At 45.8% G+C, this 15,871-nt stretch overlaps 4 protein-coding genes across 4 annotated transcripts; 2 read left to right on the top strand and 2 right to left on the bottom strand.

Annotated features, from left to right (window-relative positions):
- Nucleotides 1-723: 723 nt before the first annotated feature.
- On the bottom strand, nucleotides 724-4,628 carry GGS25DRAFT_516066 (formamidase; the record flags this gene model as incomplete). The annotated part of the gene is made up of 11 exons (XM_049263153.1): nucleotides 724-1,019; nucleotides 1,095-1,337; nucleotides 1,447-1,543; nucleotides 1,631-2,156; nucleotides 2,266-2,323; nucleotides 2,380-2,398; nucleotides 2,459-2,524; nucleotides 3,283-4,015; nucleotides 4,086-4,258; nucleotides 4,330-4,436; nucleotides 4,505-4,628. The coding sequence occupies 11 exons, from the start codon at nucleotides 4,626-4,628 to the stop codon at nucleotides 724-726; spliced, it is 2,442 nt and encodes an 813-aa protein (XP_049112069.1).
- A 785-nt stretch (nucleotides 4,629-5,413) lies between these two features.
- GGS25DRAFT_527983 (RTA1 like protein-domain-containing protein) lies at nucleotides 5,414-6,858 on the top strand (the record flags this gene model as incomplete). Its single annotated transcript, XM_049265136.1, has 3 exons — nucleotides 5,414-5,532; nucleotides 5,591-5,737; nucleotides 5,799-6,858. The coding sequence occupies 3 exons, from the start codon at nucleotides 5,414-5,416 to the stop codon at nucleotides 6,580-6,582; spliced, it is 1,050 nt and encodes a 349-aa protein (XP_049112068.1). The 3' UTR covers nucleotides 6,583-6,858.
- Nucleotides 6,859-8,746: 1,888 nt separating this feature from the next.
- GGS25DRAFT_509558 (uncharacterized protein) lies at nucleotides 8,747-10,821 on the top strand. Its single transcript, XM_049262572.1, has 2 exons — nucleotides 8,747-9,073; nucleotides 9,187-10,821. The coding sequence occupies exon 2, from the start codon at nucleotides 9,486-9,488 to the stop codon at nucleotides 10,530-10,532; it is 1,047 nt and encodes a 348-aa protein (XP_049112067.1). The 5' UTR covers nucleotides 8,747-9,073; nucleotides 9,187-9,485; the 3' UTR covers nucleotides 10,533-10,821.
- A 1,508-nt stretch (nucleotides 10,822-12,329) lies between these two features.
- Nucleotides 12,330-15,510, bottom strand: GGS25DRAFT_526026 (uncharacterized protein; the record flags this gene model as incomplete). The annotated part of the gene is made up of 2 exons (XM_049264907.1): nucleotides 12,330-12,656; nucleotides 12,715-15,510. The coding sequence occupies 2 exons, from the start codon at nucleotides 15,508-15,510 to the stop codon at nucleotides 12,330-12,332; spliced, it is 3,123 nt and encodes a 1,040-aa protein (XP_049112066.1).
- Nucleotides 15,511-15,871: the final 361 nt, after the last annotated feature.

The raw sequence follows: 15,871 nt of genomic DNA, 5'->3' as shown, positions 1-15,871 counted from the left end.
GACGAATAATGTACTGAGTTGGGGATGTATGGGATGTATGGGATGTACACCAGTACCCGCGTGACCTATCAATAATGCTCAAGTTCAATGTTACGCGCGCGGCGCCACAAATTAACCTGCCTAGTAGTAGTACTACATACTAAACCATTCATTTACTTACCACACGCGACCGTTACCGCGGTGCCCATTTCTGCCGAGGCCTAATTACTATGCATACTTACTAGTTACATACTACTAGGTACATATGTACTAGGTAGTACATGCATTAGTATCAAGCACAACGGTATGTAGCACTTGAAACCCCTAAGTTCTAGGCTTCTAGCATTACAGACCGGTGTCGGGTACCGAAGTGGGATTTAACTTCAACGCTCCCGAGATCTCCATCCCCCACATGACGCACTAATACATAGTTACAGTACATGCTTTAAAGTGCAATTCTAAATTTATTGATAACTTCAATGTTGATAAATTGATAACCATGGAACTTGCGCAGACAGTCAATCATTTAAGTTATATACCACCTAGGGTACAAAATTAATTATTCTGCCATTCAAATTTCATCTTAAACAGGTATACACTCAGATCATCATAATGCAAGTCCCCTCCCCATTCTCCCTCCTTCCTCCTAAGTATTCTTTGGAACAAGGCTGCGATAGAATCAATTCGTTATTAAACTGCCCCAATACCTAGCCAGACAGACAGACAGACAGACAGACAGACAGACTACTTGTTCTTGTATGTTAAGCCACCACCGAAGCTATGCTCGCTATTCTTGCCCCCAGCTGTAATCTCACCCTTGGCAACGCCGCTTTCAAACGCGCAGCTGCCCATATCTAGCCCCTTTGCCGGTCCGGAGGGCATGATGTCGATATCAAAAATATCCACTGGTAATCCGAGGGTCGTACATGCATTTGGTATGTCGACGATACCTGCCACGTGCCCCTGAATTGGTGCCGACGATAGCAAGAGGTAGATCTGATAATCATTGTACCCGAATCGCCTGAGATATTCGATACAGCCTATTCTAGTTAGCCCACCATGTTATACAAATGCCTATGTTGACTTTTCTCAGAGATTTCTCGAAACACACTCACGCAAAGTAGTCTGCCTATACGCCACCGCTACATCCATGTAATGCTGCTTGCCATGCTCATCTACAGAGAAGCCTTCAAAATAAATGCAACGTCCCGGCCCGAAGTGTGGCTCTACTGGCCCCGGAATGTAAATTGGTGACTTAAGACCCAAGTCCGCTATCCCGTTCTTCATGACTTTGAAGTTGATCGTGATGATGCCAGCCATCTCGATAGCCCCACAGAACGAAATCTCGCCATCGCCCTCTGATCCGGGTTAGCATTATGAATGTAAATATATATATATATAAACATGTATAGGTATATTCTCTTGTATAATGGTATGTTGAGTTGGGTGGAAATATCTGAGACTCACGAGAGAAGTGCAGGTCTCCTACGCTAAAATTGGCGCCTGGAACATGGACTGGAAGGTAGACCTTGGAGCCTCGGCTTAGGTTCTTTATATCACAGTTCTACAACAATAACAAAAGTCAGCAATTAATTCTTTGAGTGAACTTGTGGATAAAAGTTGAGGCATGTATCGGGAGTGGAAAACTCACGCCGCCATGCTCTCCTCTGCCTGGGATCGTTCTAGCGCCCTCCCGGAAAATCCTCTCCTTCAAGGCTGCATCGGCTGCGCCGGCGTGCGCGCCTTTAGGCTCTGGCGGCAGGGCAACGACCCTATCTAGCTTGTTGGCCGAAATCAGCTCGGCCTCGCGCTTGTTCCAAGTTGCTAGAACCTCGGCCGAGGGCGCGCATCCCAAAATTCCGGGGTGAATCAGCCCTGCGAATTTAACATGCGGGATATGACGCGAAGTAGCGTATATGCCCTCAAAGTCCCAAATGGCTTTGGCGGCAGAGGGATATATCTCGTCCAGGAACCCTCCGCCGTTTTCCTTGTGGAAAACACCGGTGAACCCCCAGGGTTGGTCTTGGAATGGCTGAATATCCATGATTTCAACCAGGAGGATATCTCCTGGCTGAGCCCCTTCGACCTCAAAGGGGCCCGTAAGGCAATGAACTTTGGTAAGGTCGACGTTACGGACGTCATCTGCACTATCATTGTTCCCAATCTGGCCCCCAGTCCTACGCATGCAATTAGTTTCTATTATAAAGTAGCATGTATAAGAAGAATAATAATAATAATATTATTATTATTATTATTATTAATTAAGAAAAACTCTCTTAGACTTGCCAGTCAAGACATTCAATCTTCACAGTTTCTCCATCTTTGATAGAGCCGATGGATGGAACTGGTGTAGGATCAGTAAACCCGCGTTGAAAGGTAGGTTGTATCTTAGGGTCATACTGTCAGGATGCCACCTATTCTGGAGGAAATATGTGTTAACCTTGGGCACATGTTTGACTAATGAGCCAGGTTAACTTACATGAATGTTTACCTGCTCCCAAGCCGGTTTGTCGAAACTAACCTTACCGGCGGTACGGATAGCAGTCTTGCCCATGGCAGAACTTGATTATATCTAGGTAGGGTAAATTCTACCGCAGCTTCTCTTCTGTTGACAATAATATGGGTAATATGGTGGTATAGTAGTGGATGTTAGATGTGAGGTGGTCTCTATGCCCGTTTATGAATCAAATACCTACCTACTTACATGTCATGATACATAGGTATCTAATGAAATGTAATTACATGTAGTTAATATAAATCATAATAACCCCGCACCATAAGATGTACGTAACAACAGTCTATCATGTCTATTATCAACAATCGCGATAGTGAGGAGAATATGCAGGAATAACAACCTTGAAGCTAGCCATGTATGTAGGTCTCATCCATTTGTCCCCCGCACGGGATGGGATGCTTCCAGGTTCTTATCTCACATCTCAATGCCAACCATCCATCCATGTCCGCGGAGTCTACTACATAAGTATGTATGCATCTAGCTGATAAGGCGAGTTCCATTCAGTCTTTTTTTATGCTCTTATGCTAGTGTTTGAGCTACTCCAAAAAAAAAAAAAAAAAAAAGAAGGCTTAATTCATAATCTCCGGAGAATATGATAACGATAGACAGACTTAAGCCCATAGCCCATATCTAATACATATTTTTAGGCCACATGGATAGATTACTTATCTGTATGTAGGTGGTGCGTAGCTAAAAGATGAGTAAACACTTGCAGTATACACCTCACATCTTTACGCTAGGCAATAGCCAAGGTTGAGTTATAGGTCCTTTCTTTCACTCTGGCTTACTTCTTCACCATATGATGTCGACTGATGGCCGTGAACAGCGTCCAAGTTCGCTAGCGGGCGGCTGAGGAATTCATGTTTGTTTCTCCAAACCTGCTGATTCTCTAAAAAGTTTTCCACCTCAGGGCCGGAAGCTTTCGGCGACGGAGGGGGGTCCGTAATCTTAGTAATGAGGTATGCTGTGGACGCCTCGGCGATACCGTATATCAAAACACCAAGTAGCGGAACGCGTAGGAGGGTGTAGAAGCCGATACCGAAGCCAAACAGCAGTCCTTCACGGCTACGGAACCAACTGCGCTTCTGCGCCTTGGAAAAGTGAATGCGCGCGAAGTACGGCTCCAGGAGTTCTCGCATCAGACTACGGGATGCAAAATAGGTTTGTAGGAATATGACGAGGTATCGCTTAGGGAGAAAGACCCCCGTCCCGAAGATGACGGCGGCAGGGCCTAGGCCCACTGCCTTATTGAACGTGTAGAAACTGGCTGCTGGGAGTACGAAGCGGCCAACATAAGGGACATAGGACAAGGCGAATACCGCGAGGGAAATCAAGGCTTTGCGAGCAAACCGCCACAAGAACATGCTGATTGCCTCGGCAGTACTTGTCGAGTGCGTACTTCCATCCGTCTGCTTGTACTGGCGTAGGTTTGGATAGTACATATCCCGAAGCGTATTGGGATCCTCATTCTTATGCTTTTGGACGTAGGTCATGTCAACCCATCGCAACGAATCCATGAACCTTCGAGTAAGCTGTCAGACAAGTAACTTACATCAATGATAGGTAAATATAAGAACCGGAGCGTACATACAGGTTGTCTAGTGTAGGAGTCATGTATCTCATGAGGGTTAGGAGAAATAGAGGAATTTGTAGGACATGGTTGGCTATTAAGTCGAGCCCATTCACCAACGTATCATCCCACGTGGCTTTGTCGAGATCAAAGATTAGAGACAGGAAAGCCAGAAGTAGCTTGATTCCGATTATCTGGCAATAGCAAGGTCAATCCATAGTTGACTTGGATAGAAATCTCATAGAAGCGTAGTCAAGTCACTTACAGGAATGGCAATAGCTACACGAATAGCGATGCCGGCACCAACGGCTATGGCAGCTTGCTTATAATGGGCATTTGTGAATATGGCGGGGTTTTGTAAGGCACGGTGAGCTAGAAGGAGGGCAATATGGTCAATTACCAAAAGAGATGCTTAGGATATGTAACTGTCTAAAACATACCACCAACAAGGGTTAACTGTATACCGCGTAAGATGGCATTGAGATCGAAATGGGAGATGTCGAAGGCCTTCTTGAGCTCTTCCTTATCTAGCTTGTCTACTGGAGGCTTCTTTCGTTCAGCCATCGTTGCAATGACAACTTCCTACAAGAGAGGAGAGCTGTGAAATCTACACGTGAAAAGTGTTATAAAAAAAAAAGGAAGGCAGAATGAATGCTTTCTGTTGATTGTACTCGTTGATTAGAGAATGATGATTTAATGGTTAGGTATGCATGTAGGTAGGTGTTCAATGATGAACATTGAAAAATAAACACATGGCATACATATGAAGTTACTCTGGATGTATTGTATTAATGACGAGATCCTATTTACATTACGTCACAGCGCTAAGATATAACTATTATCTTATCGATTAGCCCAACTACATAGTTAACTTACATTACATAATATATACAATGTAATTCGAAGGTCGGAAAATACCAAAAAATACCAAAAAATACGAAGAATACGGCGTATTTGGAAAAAGGATTCATTCGCTTACATTTTAGCAATGCCATGCTGGTGAAATAATGCCTAACACACGCCGTATTCCTCCATTCAATGCGATTGGTCGAAATCCCTATGAGGCTGTGAAAGCCTCATGTCAGAGGCAGATATATGACTAGAATAGGTTAAGAGTATTACTATTAGATATCCAAGCAAGAACTTGAATCTGGTTGATACGACAATGACATCGGTTTGTGACTGGAGGTATAAAAGGAGGCCATGGTACTGTATCTGCTGGCTGATGTAGGTGAGTGAGTGATTAAATGTATCAAAAATAATTAATACTTTATATGCTATTCGGGCAACTGCTATTTCTGTATATATTCATAAACTGATCTGATCTGGTCTGGTCTGGTCTATTCACCATGGAGAATGGGCAATACGTCGATGGTAGTTGGTGGTTCTTCGCCCCAAACAAAGGGGCGCCAGTCTTCTTCACAGTCGCCTTTCTTGCCACTGGCTCTGTTCATCTCTGGCAAACAATGTACGTATTAATCGTACCCCCTAATAAGATGCCCGATCGTTCTAATCCTCCAATGCAGACATCATAAGAGCTGGAGACTCACTGGCCTTTACACTATCTGCGCTCTATTGTTCGCCGGCGGTTTCGTGTTGAGGATATTAGGAGCATTCGACTACACGAATCTCATCTACTACATTGTCAGCATCTGCCTCTCTTATGCTGCTCCGTTAGTTGTCCACTTACCACTTCTCTATGTTGAAAACGCCACTAACCAAGCTAATTGTTAGGCCGCTGTATGAACTAGCCAACTATTACATACTCGCTCGCATACTCTACTTCGTCCCTTACCACTCGCCCATCCATCCCGGCCGCGTGTTGACCACATTCGCTGCCATCTCCTTGATCATCGAAACCTTGAATGGGATAGGTGCATCTTACATGGCGAACCAAACACTCCCGCAGGAATTACAGCAGACGGGTCACTCGCTAATCAAGGCCACCTTGATAATGCAACTCATCGTAGTAACCCTTTTCATCGCGCTTGCCACGACTTTCCATACAAAGTGTCGGCGCAGCGGCATACATCATGCCAAGATTAACCAGCCGCTTTTAACCCTTTATGTCAGCAGCGCCATCATCATGGTCAGGTGTATTTACAGAACGGTCGAGTTTTTCGAGATCGACGGCCAGAACCAGACGTCACCCGGATTTAGCCCTTCAACACTCAGCCCTATCATCCGCTATGAGTGGTTCTTTTACGTTTTCGAAGCAACTCTTATGCTGTGCAACAGTGTGTTATTGAATGTTCGCCATCCACGTCGCTGGCTCCCCCAAACCACCAAAGTCTATCTCGCCAAGGACGGTGTGACAGAAATATACGGCCCAGGATACAAGCAGGAAAGAAACTTCTTCTCCACACTCGTTGATCCCTTTGACATATACGGCATGATTAAAGGCAGAGACAACACAACGCGTTTTTGGGAGGAGGCGGACGAGGTAGTGGAGTTGAAGACGAGCACTAACCCAGAGCCACCACCGACGCCTCTGAGACAGACTAATCAATCGGTGTAAGATGCTTCGACAAGCACCCACGTGCCCTGAAGAAGCTAGGACCCGTTCTTCAATCATCTTCATTACTATGGTACGAAGAATAAGAACAGCAACCCGTTGATGAGGGTTCTTAGGGCGGTGAGGCAGTGAGGTAATGAGAATACTGTCATTGTGCTTTATCCCACGGCGACAGATATATCATGATCATGTACTGACACGTTTTTGATTTGGCAAGGGCTGACTATAAAGGGGGCTGGGGACTTTGGATCAGTCGAAGGAGCCAACGCGAAGTGGTACCGTGGATGACGGGACCCGAAATCTACGTGTATGCTCACGCCTCGTCGACTGCCTTGTTCGAAAACGACTCAAGCATATGACGGGTTCCTCTTATGAAACCGATAAGCTCATATGATATCAGCTGCCGTATTCGTGTAATCTGTACGATTGGGATGCAAATTGAAACGCGAGGTAGATAATTGGATCACGGTTATGTGTGGTTCTGCGGTGTTGCGGTTCTGCGGTTCTGCGGTTCTGCGGTTGTGGCTGATAGTTAATCCGATGTTCCAACTAACCTAGATATATTCACCGATGAGTTGTTCCTTTTCGTTTTCTTTTCCGGCACGGTAAAGATTGACGATCCTCAGCATTTCTATTCTATTTCTAGAAACCATTGTGACCCGCTGTAGTCTGTGACTTGTGGTTTGTGACTTGTGAAGATATGTATGTAATTTCAACATTGAAGATAGTTACCACTTGAAAGAATTAAAGATTAAAGAGCTAAGTATGTAGTTACACTACATATTAATGATAGGCTAATTGGAATGAATACGAGAGCATTGATTGGATTAACGACCAGAAGAGGAAGAAAACGTCATTAGTACTTCTACGACGTAGTACCTAACCTAGCCTATGTGCATATGCATGTAGTTATGTATCCCCTTAAGTGGCATAAAGCAGCAGCAGACACACCGTTACTAAAATTAGTAGCAGATACATCCAAGCCAATTTACCTACCGCCCCATAATTTTATTATCCAATAAAATTAACAAATTCTATAGGTACTTGATTTACCACTTATTTTTGCGTACGCCACTTGTACCAACAGTACTTAGAATTACATAAAGCCACATTACAAGTGCCACATCGAGATCGTGGCTTAATGTTTACCATACTTTCTGGCATCAGCTTTGTTTACCATACTTTCTGGTCAGCTTTAATCATCGACGAGAACGTCCCCAAATATGGTTTCCTTGACAAGCTTGACAATTAGATGCGTTTTTTAGATCTTATTCGTTCGTGATCCGTAAATTGCCCCCCTACAGGTCGTTTGAGAGCCGCGTTTGCGTGCAGGTACAGTATGGACCAGCCGTAAAAGGGAATAGCCTCATCTAAAACACGGCTTATCCAATCCCCTAAAGCCCAGACAGAGCTGCGCCGGCGTATCGGGCCCTTCTTAAAGAGTAGTTATCGAGATTATAATTATTCAATTACAGTTATACTAAAAGCCGGAATAACCTAACGCCGGCCAGCTTTGTACCGCGTTGTATTTGAATGAAAAATGGATCAATATATGGGGTTGTGGGTAAATGTGGGAATAGTGGATTGAAAACGATGTACTAGGTCTTATTTTTAGTAACGGTGTGTCTGCTGCTGCTTTATGCCACTTAAGGGGATAGTACTGTTAGTACATTATATCCCTGTATTTCTCCAGAGTCCAGTCCCGTTAGAGACGGTTGTATTATGGGATAGTTATATGGGACACAGCCCTCAGGGATTATCATCCTCCCCCCCTCCCCTCTACCAAGACTAAAAAGACCCAGGAAACCAAGAAACCAAGGGGTCATCCAAGCGGATCTTCTAATATTCATTGTTGATGTACTATGCCGTACTATGTATGTAATAGGTAGTATTCCCCCTTACAATGTACTGCCCTTACATACATACGACATAGTACTGCCCTTGCCGGCGAGGCGGAGCTATACTGCGCAGCTACATACAAACTGATACAGTACCATGGATGTCATGTACATATGTAGGTAGTGTAGGTATTTAATTGAAAATCAATTTGAAAATACCGTATTTGCTGTAGTTACTAGGTTCAGGTTGGTACTTCGTATGTAACCATACCTAGGTATGTATGTAGTTATGTAGGCTAGATAGGATCATCTTTGCCGTGCGTGCCTCCAAAAAAAAAAACCTAAAAAAAAAAAAAAAAAAACCTTCAATGTTCATGTAGACCCTATCATACTGATTCATACATACCTACATAACACTCCATTTGTACAGTAGTTAATACATGTGTTTACATACTTACATAGTAATCAATTCCGACACATCCTTTTCTACCAACCCTCCCCCTTTGTTTCCCTCTCTAACTGGTCTCCGACAACTTACCTATGCTTCGACTCCCAACAGGATCAACCAACTGCCACTTATATTCCTCTACCTGCGTATTCTCTAACATCAATACACTGGAACAAAACACTGGAACAATACATCCATCCTTCCAACTAGGTTAGTTAACTCGTCTCTGCTTTTGCGGCTTAGTAGACTCTGGATCGAGTTTCTGAGGCTTATCCTTCCTTCTTTATGCCATGAGCGAGGAACTGCCCTAATATAACTAACAGACTCACTTACACCACTACATACATAGCTAACTTAGCTAAGCTTATATTTTTGGATGACGGCACGGAACCTGCCCTTTTCGAGCACTACGCGTTTAGACACCTTGGCATCGTACTAAGGCTTACCTATCACTGCTATCAGTCTAAGAACGACAGCGTAACTGCAACCGTCCATTTTGTTTCGTCGCCTCTTGGTCAGCCGCCATTAGCCCGACCAGGAAAACTCTTAAACCCCTTAAAGCCTGCCCGCCCTCCTGCTTACTTTCCTTTTGCCTCCCTCTTCCCTCTCCTTTCCGAGGTATGTGGAGGACGGAACCTATCATCATGGATCAAAATCGGAATAAGCCAATACCAAACGACCGCAATCACCTCTCTAAACCCCAGATATTCGTACAACTCGCATTCGGTGTATCATGGTCCCAACGACATGCCCCGCAAACGCATACTGTCACTTACATGTCCCGCAATTTGAAGAACGCGAGGGATTCTGGAAATTTTCCACGTCAGGTGCCATCGCCAACTACGAATTTCTTAGCTCCAGAACAACGCCAAAATCGGAGAGAGCATCCAGGCCGACACCATCACCAAAATAACCAACATCATCCAATACAGAATGGGTGCAACCGCCCCCATACCGGCGAGCAGTCTAGTGACCAATTAAGACCCCGGCCAAGAAGGGGCTCGACGGATGAAGCTTTACATGGCCGAGGAAGGTCAGCCCCGCCACCCTTTAACAACAATCCGTGGGATGTTCATCATGCATCGGCATTGTCCATATTCCCGCATGGTACACAGGATGACAAGGGACCTTCGCAAATGTGGAAAGCACTGCCAGCACCACCTACTCAGTTCCGGCTAGGGGAGGATGGATTACCGTGGTCTTCTTGGGCACCGGTGGACGTCCCAGATAGCGGAGAGGATGGCGGTGACTGGTCTTATGCGAATGGCCCCGTTCCATCAGTGCCAATTTCTACAGAGCAACCTCGCACGGAGGATCCCGAAAGGGTTCGGGAACTCGAATCACTATCTACAGCTATGATGACGGTAGATAATGGGTTCGAACACCAATGGTGGTATCAGGGGCAGCGAGAGTCGGTCGAAAGTTGGTGGCCACGAGACTTGGAGGCTTCGGATGATGCAGGGACGATGAGTACCGCAGAAGCCACGCTACTCGCAAACATAGAGCCACCCTCAGCAATAGAGCCCGACGACGATAACGACTATGCTTCGAATTACCATGTCTTGGTATCACCAATATCCGATGTGGGAAGCCCAACCCAGGGCTTTAGCCAGCCGCTCCACAGGTCCTTGACAACAAGGTCAGAAGAATTATGGTTAGAAAGGTGATAGCGCACTATTCGATGTGCATGGGTTTCACTCTTCGAAGCATTAGGAACCCTCCAGAGTACGGTCTATGCCATAGACCGAATTGTCCCTTCGAGTTATATTACGTGTAGCGGTCGAGCGATAGCTATGTCACTAGTCAAGAGGTGATAATATAGAGGCATGCATATTATTAGGCGTTTAGGATATTGTTTTAACAGGGCCATGCAGAGGCATTATGCGGAGGATATTCCCAAAGGTTATAGGTAGAGTTAGGACAAGGTCATTGGAGATGTTATTAGAAAAAAAAAAAGGGGGGGGGGGGGGGGGGGGGGGGGATGGAGGAGAGATGAATGGCTAAAGGATAAGCTATAACCACTCTATCTACCTACGTAGGTGTGCAGAACACTAGAGTATAAGTGATACATATCGATTGGTATAATTTACGAACCACCAGGTCGACCCTAATGATATCAACAAACTAACTCCCCTCGCCCCTCTTTTGTTTCTTCTCTTTTTATTTTATTTTATTTGCCTTGTACTGCTAGTTACAGCAACTACAACAGTAGCATACCTACTTGTGTATTTGTCACAGAGAATATTAAGTACACGGCAAGCACGCCAGTTGATGGACCTACGAGCAAGGGGCAATCTTAGATAAGATTTCAAAACCCAACGCTACTGTATAGTAACGTCCCATCCGACAACTCACTAAATCTATCTTTTGTTCCCTTTGCAACTTCAAGGAACGTGTCACTGTAATGGTTCCTGTGCTACGTAGGGGCAGAATTGTTGCATACTAGATTCTACAATGCTGCCATGCTTTGTTACGGCACAGCATAGAACCCCCCCTATCCTGTTGTCACACTTCTGGGCTTTCAATCTCAGCAGGCCTATCTAGCCAACACCCCAGCGCTCAGACAGTTACCCGGTATGCCATATATATTATGCGTGCATGTGCCCATAGATAGAACACGTTGTTTCTGCAGTCAAGTACACAGGTACCTGCTTGCCAGTAGGTTAGATACTAACCTAGGTAATTACGTATATATTGGCCTATGAAAATTCTCAGGTAATAGGCTAGGTAGTCAGTCAATAGGATGAAAGGATTTTCGATATTCAAGAGTTGGGGCAATACATCACAAGACATCATTAATAGACCACTCAACAAGGAGAGGAGTAGTTTTTCTTTAAACTATCTCTAACCTAGGAATGCCTCAAAGCCATATTGCCTAATATAACGATCAAATCAGTTCTCGTCCGTCAAGTAGCGTTCATGTTCGTGTACGTCGTTTCAACATAGCATAACAAAACACTCAGCCAACTAGCAAACCAACGTATCGAAAGGGCGAAACGGAAGCCTAGTCCTGCTCCACTCCCATTTCACCGATATGGTCTCTGATCCTTAGTTGACATAGCCATACTCCACCACCAGGTCAGGTTCTCGCTTCCTCCATAGTCCGTCCTCATCCTCGTTCCCTCTCAAGCAACTGTCCACTCTAGCTGTATAACATATCGAACTAAAATAATGTTGGCAAGAAATAACCGACCGCAAGATCCACGACGCCGCGTATATGTGTACAGCCCACTTCCAATAGCCCATTGAGGACAGAAAGCCTTCATATCTTTCTATCAGATTTTTAGAGAATCGAGTTTTGCTGCTAGGGCGCCTCAATGTAAGAAAGGAAAGCAAAAGCAAAAAGAAATGGTAGAATAGAATATGAAAGAGAAAAGGTATCTCTGCACAATCTCAATTCGAACGGGCAAAGAAAAAGAAACCAGGTTGAAGAAGGCAAGTTTAGGCCACTAAAACCGCACATCCTACATGCTTACTTCTCGTTCTTCTTGAATAGCGGTCATTTCACTACCAATCACGCCACCCTCAAGGAGTGGTTGGCTCGGAGGGGGCATTGAAAACGCTTTGGAACCGGTCGGTGTCGTGCTGGCGCTGCCGGGGCCAGGGGTCACACTAGGGACGGATGACTGATTTACCGTGGTGTTGGTATCGGTTTCGGAAGGTTGCTCATGGATCTCACCTGTCGGGACTTCTCGCTGTAATGGGGATGAATGTACAGGCGAGTTGGACTTCTTGCTTGCCGCATCACCATTGCCACCCCGAGAGGAATTTCGTGGAGAGACCCTGCCCGTCTACCATGTGTGATTAGCTGAAGAGCACAATACAGACTGGCATTAAAGAAGGACTAACCTGCTTTGCCCACCTAAGGCCGCAGCTGTTACACAGGTCTCTTTGGCCACTAGGACCTCTTCTCCACTCGGGTGTGTTGCGGGTGTGGCAGTTGGCACAATCTCGAACAAAATTTCCAACCCCCTTTCTACGTTTGCGTTTCTTCTTGTTCGACAAAAGACCGTGTAGTTCCTCGGCTAATACCCGGTTTACCTTCTCCATTTGTCTCAGCTCATACTGCCAGCTAGTACACCTTGTCGTCTTGAGCTCGTCGAATATATTATCATCCGAGGCGAGAGCTCTGTCCTGGTTACCGGGGGCCATGCCACCACCTGCAGCAGCGGATACGACTCCAGGACGCTGCTCATCTAACACTTGATTGTCTTGTAATACGGTGAATCCGGAAATCGTCTTCGGATCGTTGGGCGAATGACTTGTGAGCCCTTGTCTGCTAGATAAGGAGGATGCAGTTGGCCCGATTGCTCGGGAGGACGCTTTGACTAATTTCGTCTGGGCCAGCAAGAAGGTTGGCTTCTGTCCCTCGGAGGCATCGCCTGGATACATGATGGTATGTGCCTGTAGGACCTGACCACGACGATTCTGTACCTCATGCTTGCAAGTGACTATACGCCCTCTTCTTGCTTTCTCTATAGATCGACCAAACTCGGCCCGTGATTCTTTCCGCATTAACTCTTGGATGCTTGTCCCCACAAGATTTTCCGGCTGCAAATCCAAAAGAGATCGAACGTTAGCAGACACAAATAGGAACATTCCAGACGTGGAAAGCTTTGTCCACAACTCGCTATCACCTATACCACCATTCAACTCCAATTCACGCCGGCTGAGTGCGAAGACGGGGCGCTTCCGTCCAACGAGAATTATACACTTTCGACCTTTCCCTTGTTCAACAAACAGCGAGCCATGGCTTTCAAACCAGGTATATCCACTTTGCTTCCTTCGAATGCGGAATACTATATTTACCGAACCACCCGCGGTGGCATCCTTGAGCTCGCGGGTAACGGGTACAATGTCAGAGGGATGAGATATAGACGAGATGGAATTCCCAACTAGCTCTACAGCGTCGTATTCGAGTATGCGTTTACAGGATGGCGATAAGTATAGAAACAATCCTTTTAGTGATAATACGTGGACAACATCATCAGCATTTTCCAGGAGCATTTTATCCCAAGATTGCCGATGCCAGTCGGAGACTGACCCTTTTGGGTTGAATTGTTGCAACAATGTTGATACATCGTCGACGCCTAATGTTTGCCCATTTTCTGGTTCCCACTGACTCGATGCCGGCGGTGTCCAGATGTACTGACCGATGTCACTATGTTTATAATTGACCTTCATCGTACCTGGGCCCTGATGAGAGGCAATGGCATCGGGACATTCCACAAGGTCGATTTGAAACCCAATAATATATCTAACCTCTGATGTATCCCACGGTATAGGAATCATCGTTAGTAGATTCAAGAAAGGTTTCCCCCCCTTTCGGTAGTTGATAAGGCTTTGTTGAACTTCTTTGCCTTCTGCAATTTTCTGCTTCAAGTTGTAGACAGCTCCGTTGTCGACAAACTCCCGCTTCGTGCCCGCTTCTACTTTACCATCAGGCGCCTGAAGAAACCGACAATTCTGACCAACAATTTCGTGTTGGCTATATCCGGTCAGATTCTGGAAGTTATCCGAAACGTATATAATAGGACAGTCATTCATCGTAACATCACAAACGACGAAGGCACAAGACATGTCGACAGCACCAAGGTTAACTTGGGGACTCTTCCTTGTAGCCACAAGCCAAAGAGCCTTTAGCATATCGAACCCACTTTTTGAATAGATAGTTTTCTCCTTTGAGGGTTGAGAATTAATGACAGAATCAGTAGGGACAACAGGCTGGGATGCAGCGGTACTTTCTGGGGTCGTTTCCGTTGTAGTTTCCATGGGGGACTCGTAGGAAGGCGTAGTCGATATGAGAGCCTGGGAAGGAACCTGCGCGGAGGATTGGGGTGAGATGCTGGGCTGGAATCCATTCATGGTAGTATCTACACTGAGATTCGTCTGCGGTTGATTATGGTGGTTTTGTGTAGAGAACTGCGGAGAAGTGCTCATTATACTGTCCTCGCCCGTATCCACAGACATGCCGGTACCATGCTCATTTGGAACACCGCCCATAGTGTTATTTTCAGTGGACAAATCCATGCTAAAATCGGTTGACAATCCATCCATAGGGTTTGATGAATAGGTGCCCGGCATTGCTGCGGCTGGCGTGAACAAACCCATGGCATGGTCAGTGCCTATTTGGCCCATATTCATGTTCGAGAAGGCAATCATGTTCCCTACCATGTCTGGAGAGAGCGCCGAGAAATCATCAGCGAGCATAGTGGGCGAAGAGAAGGTAGCCGAAGTGCCTGGGAGGGTTATGTTTGTGTTTAAAGAAGGAAACCCAGTATTCATGGCGTCGGTAGAAGTGTTCGGCATACCGCCAAATTGATAGTCTCGAAAATCATTATCATTATTACCGAATTCCATCATAGACATTCTCCGATCAGGTTCTGTTTGTGACATTTGACCGGGAAATTGCTGAGGTAGGCTCCGTCGTCTATGAAGCTCCTGGGAATTGTTTCGAATGATATCATCAAGGGAGTCGGCGCCCACTAGGGAAGAGTCCGGATTCGCGACCGTGACAGGGCAGTATTGGGGCTGGCGGGCTGACTGGTTTATGGAGCCGTTAGCCTGCCGTCGCTGGTTACGCTGCTGTGCATGGCGGCGTTGCAGCTCCTCCTGGGAGAGCTGATTGCCGAAGAAGTTATCCATTTCAGTCACATCGGTCGCCTTAGTGGTGTCACCGATATTTGGAGGCTGCGAGACCACTTAGCACAAACCGTATTATGGTTATCAGCCTGTGTATAGGAAGCAGCTTCGGTTCGGTTACGCGGTAGGTGAGAGGGATGAGCGATATGATAAGGCTATCAGCACCTATCATGTGCAAAGGCGTAGATGGACAATGGAATTAGCAAGACTCGAGGTTACATTAGAGCTCGACCCGCAAGTTGTTTCATAGGACGATATTCAGAGCAGGCGGTTAGATTTCAACACCCATGAAAATGGATCTCGTTAGGGCGGGATATCTCAGATAGCTCGATGTACAAATATAGAGGTTAAAACACGTGGTAGG

Source organism: Hypoxylon fragiforme, assembly GCF_022984875.1.
Source record: "Hypoxylon fragiforme strain CBS 206.31 chromosome Unknown GGS25scaffold_10, whole genome shotgun sequence".
In the NCBI taxonomy this organism is placed as follows: Eukaryota; Fungi; Ascomycota; class Sordariomycetes; order Xylariales; family Hypoxylaceae; genus Hypoxylon; species Hypoxylon fragiforme.
This window is presented reverse-complemented; position numbering and strand designations above follow the sequence as displayed.

Bases quoted from the DNA above. Each gene is read 5' to 3' on its own strand.
- GGS25DRAFT_509558 (XM_049262572.1), top strand. From the start codon at position 9,486: ATGTGGAGGACGGAACCTATCATCATGGATCAAAATCGGAATAAGCCA.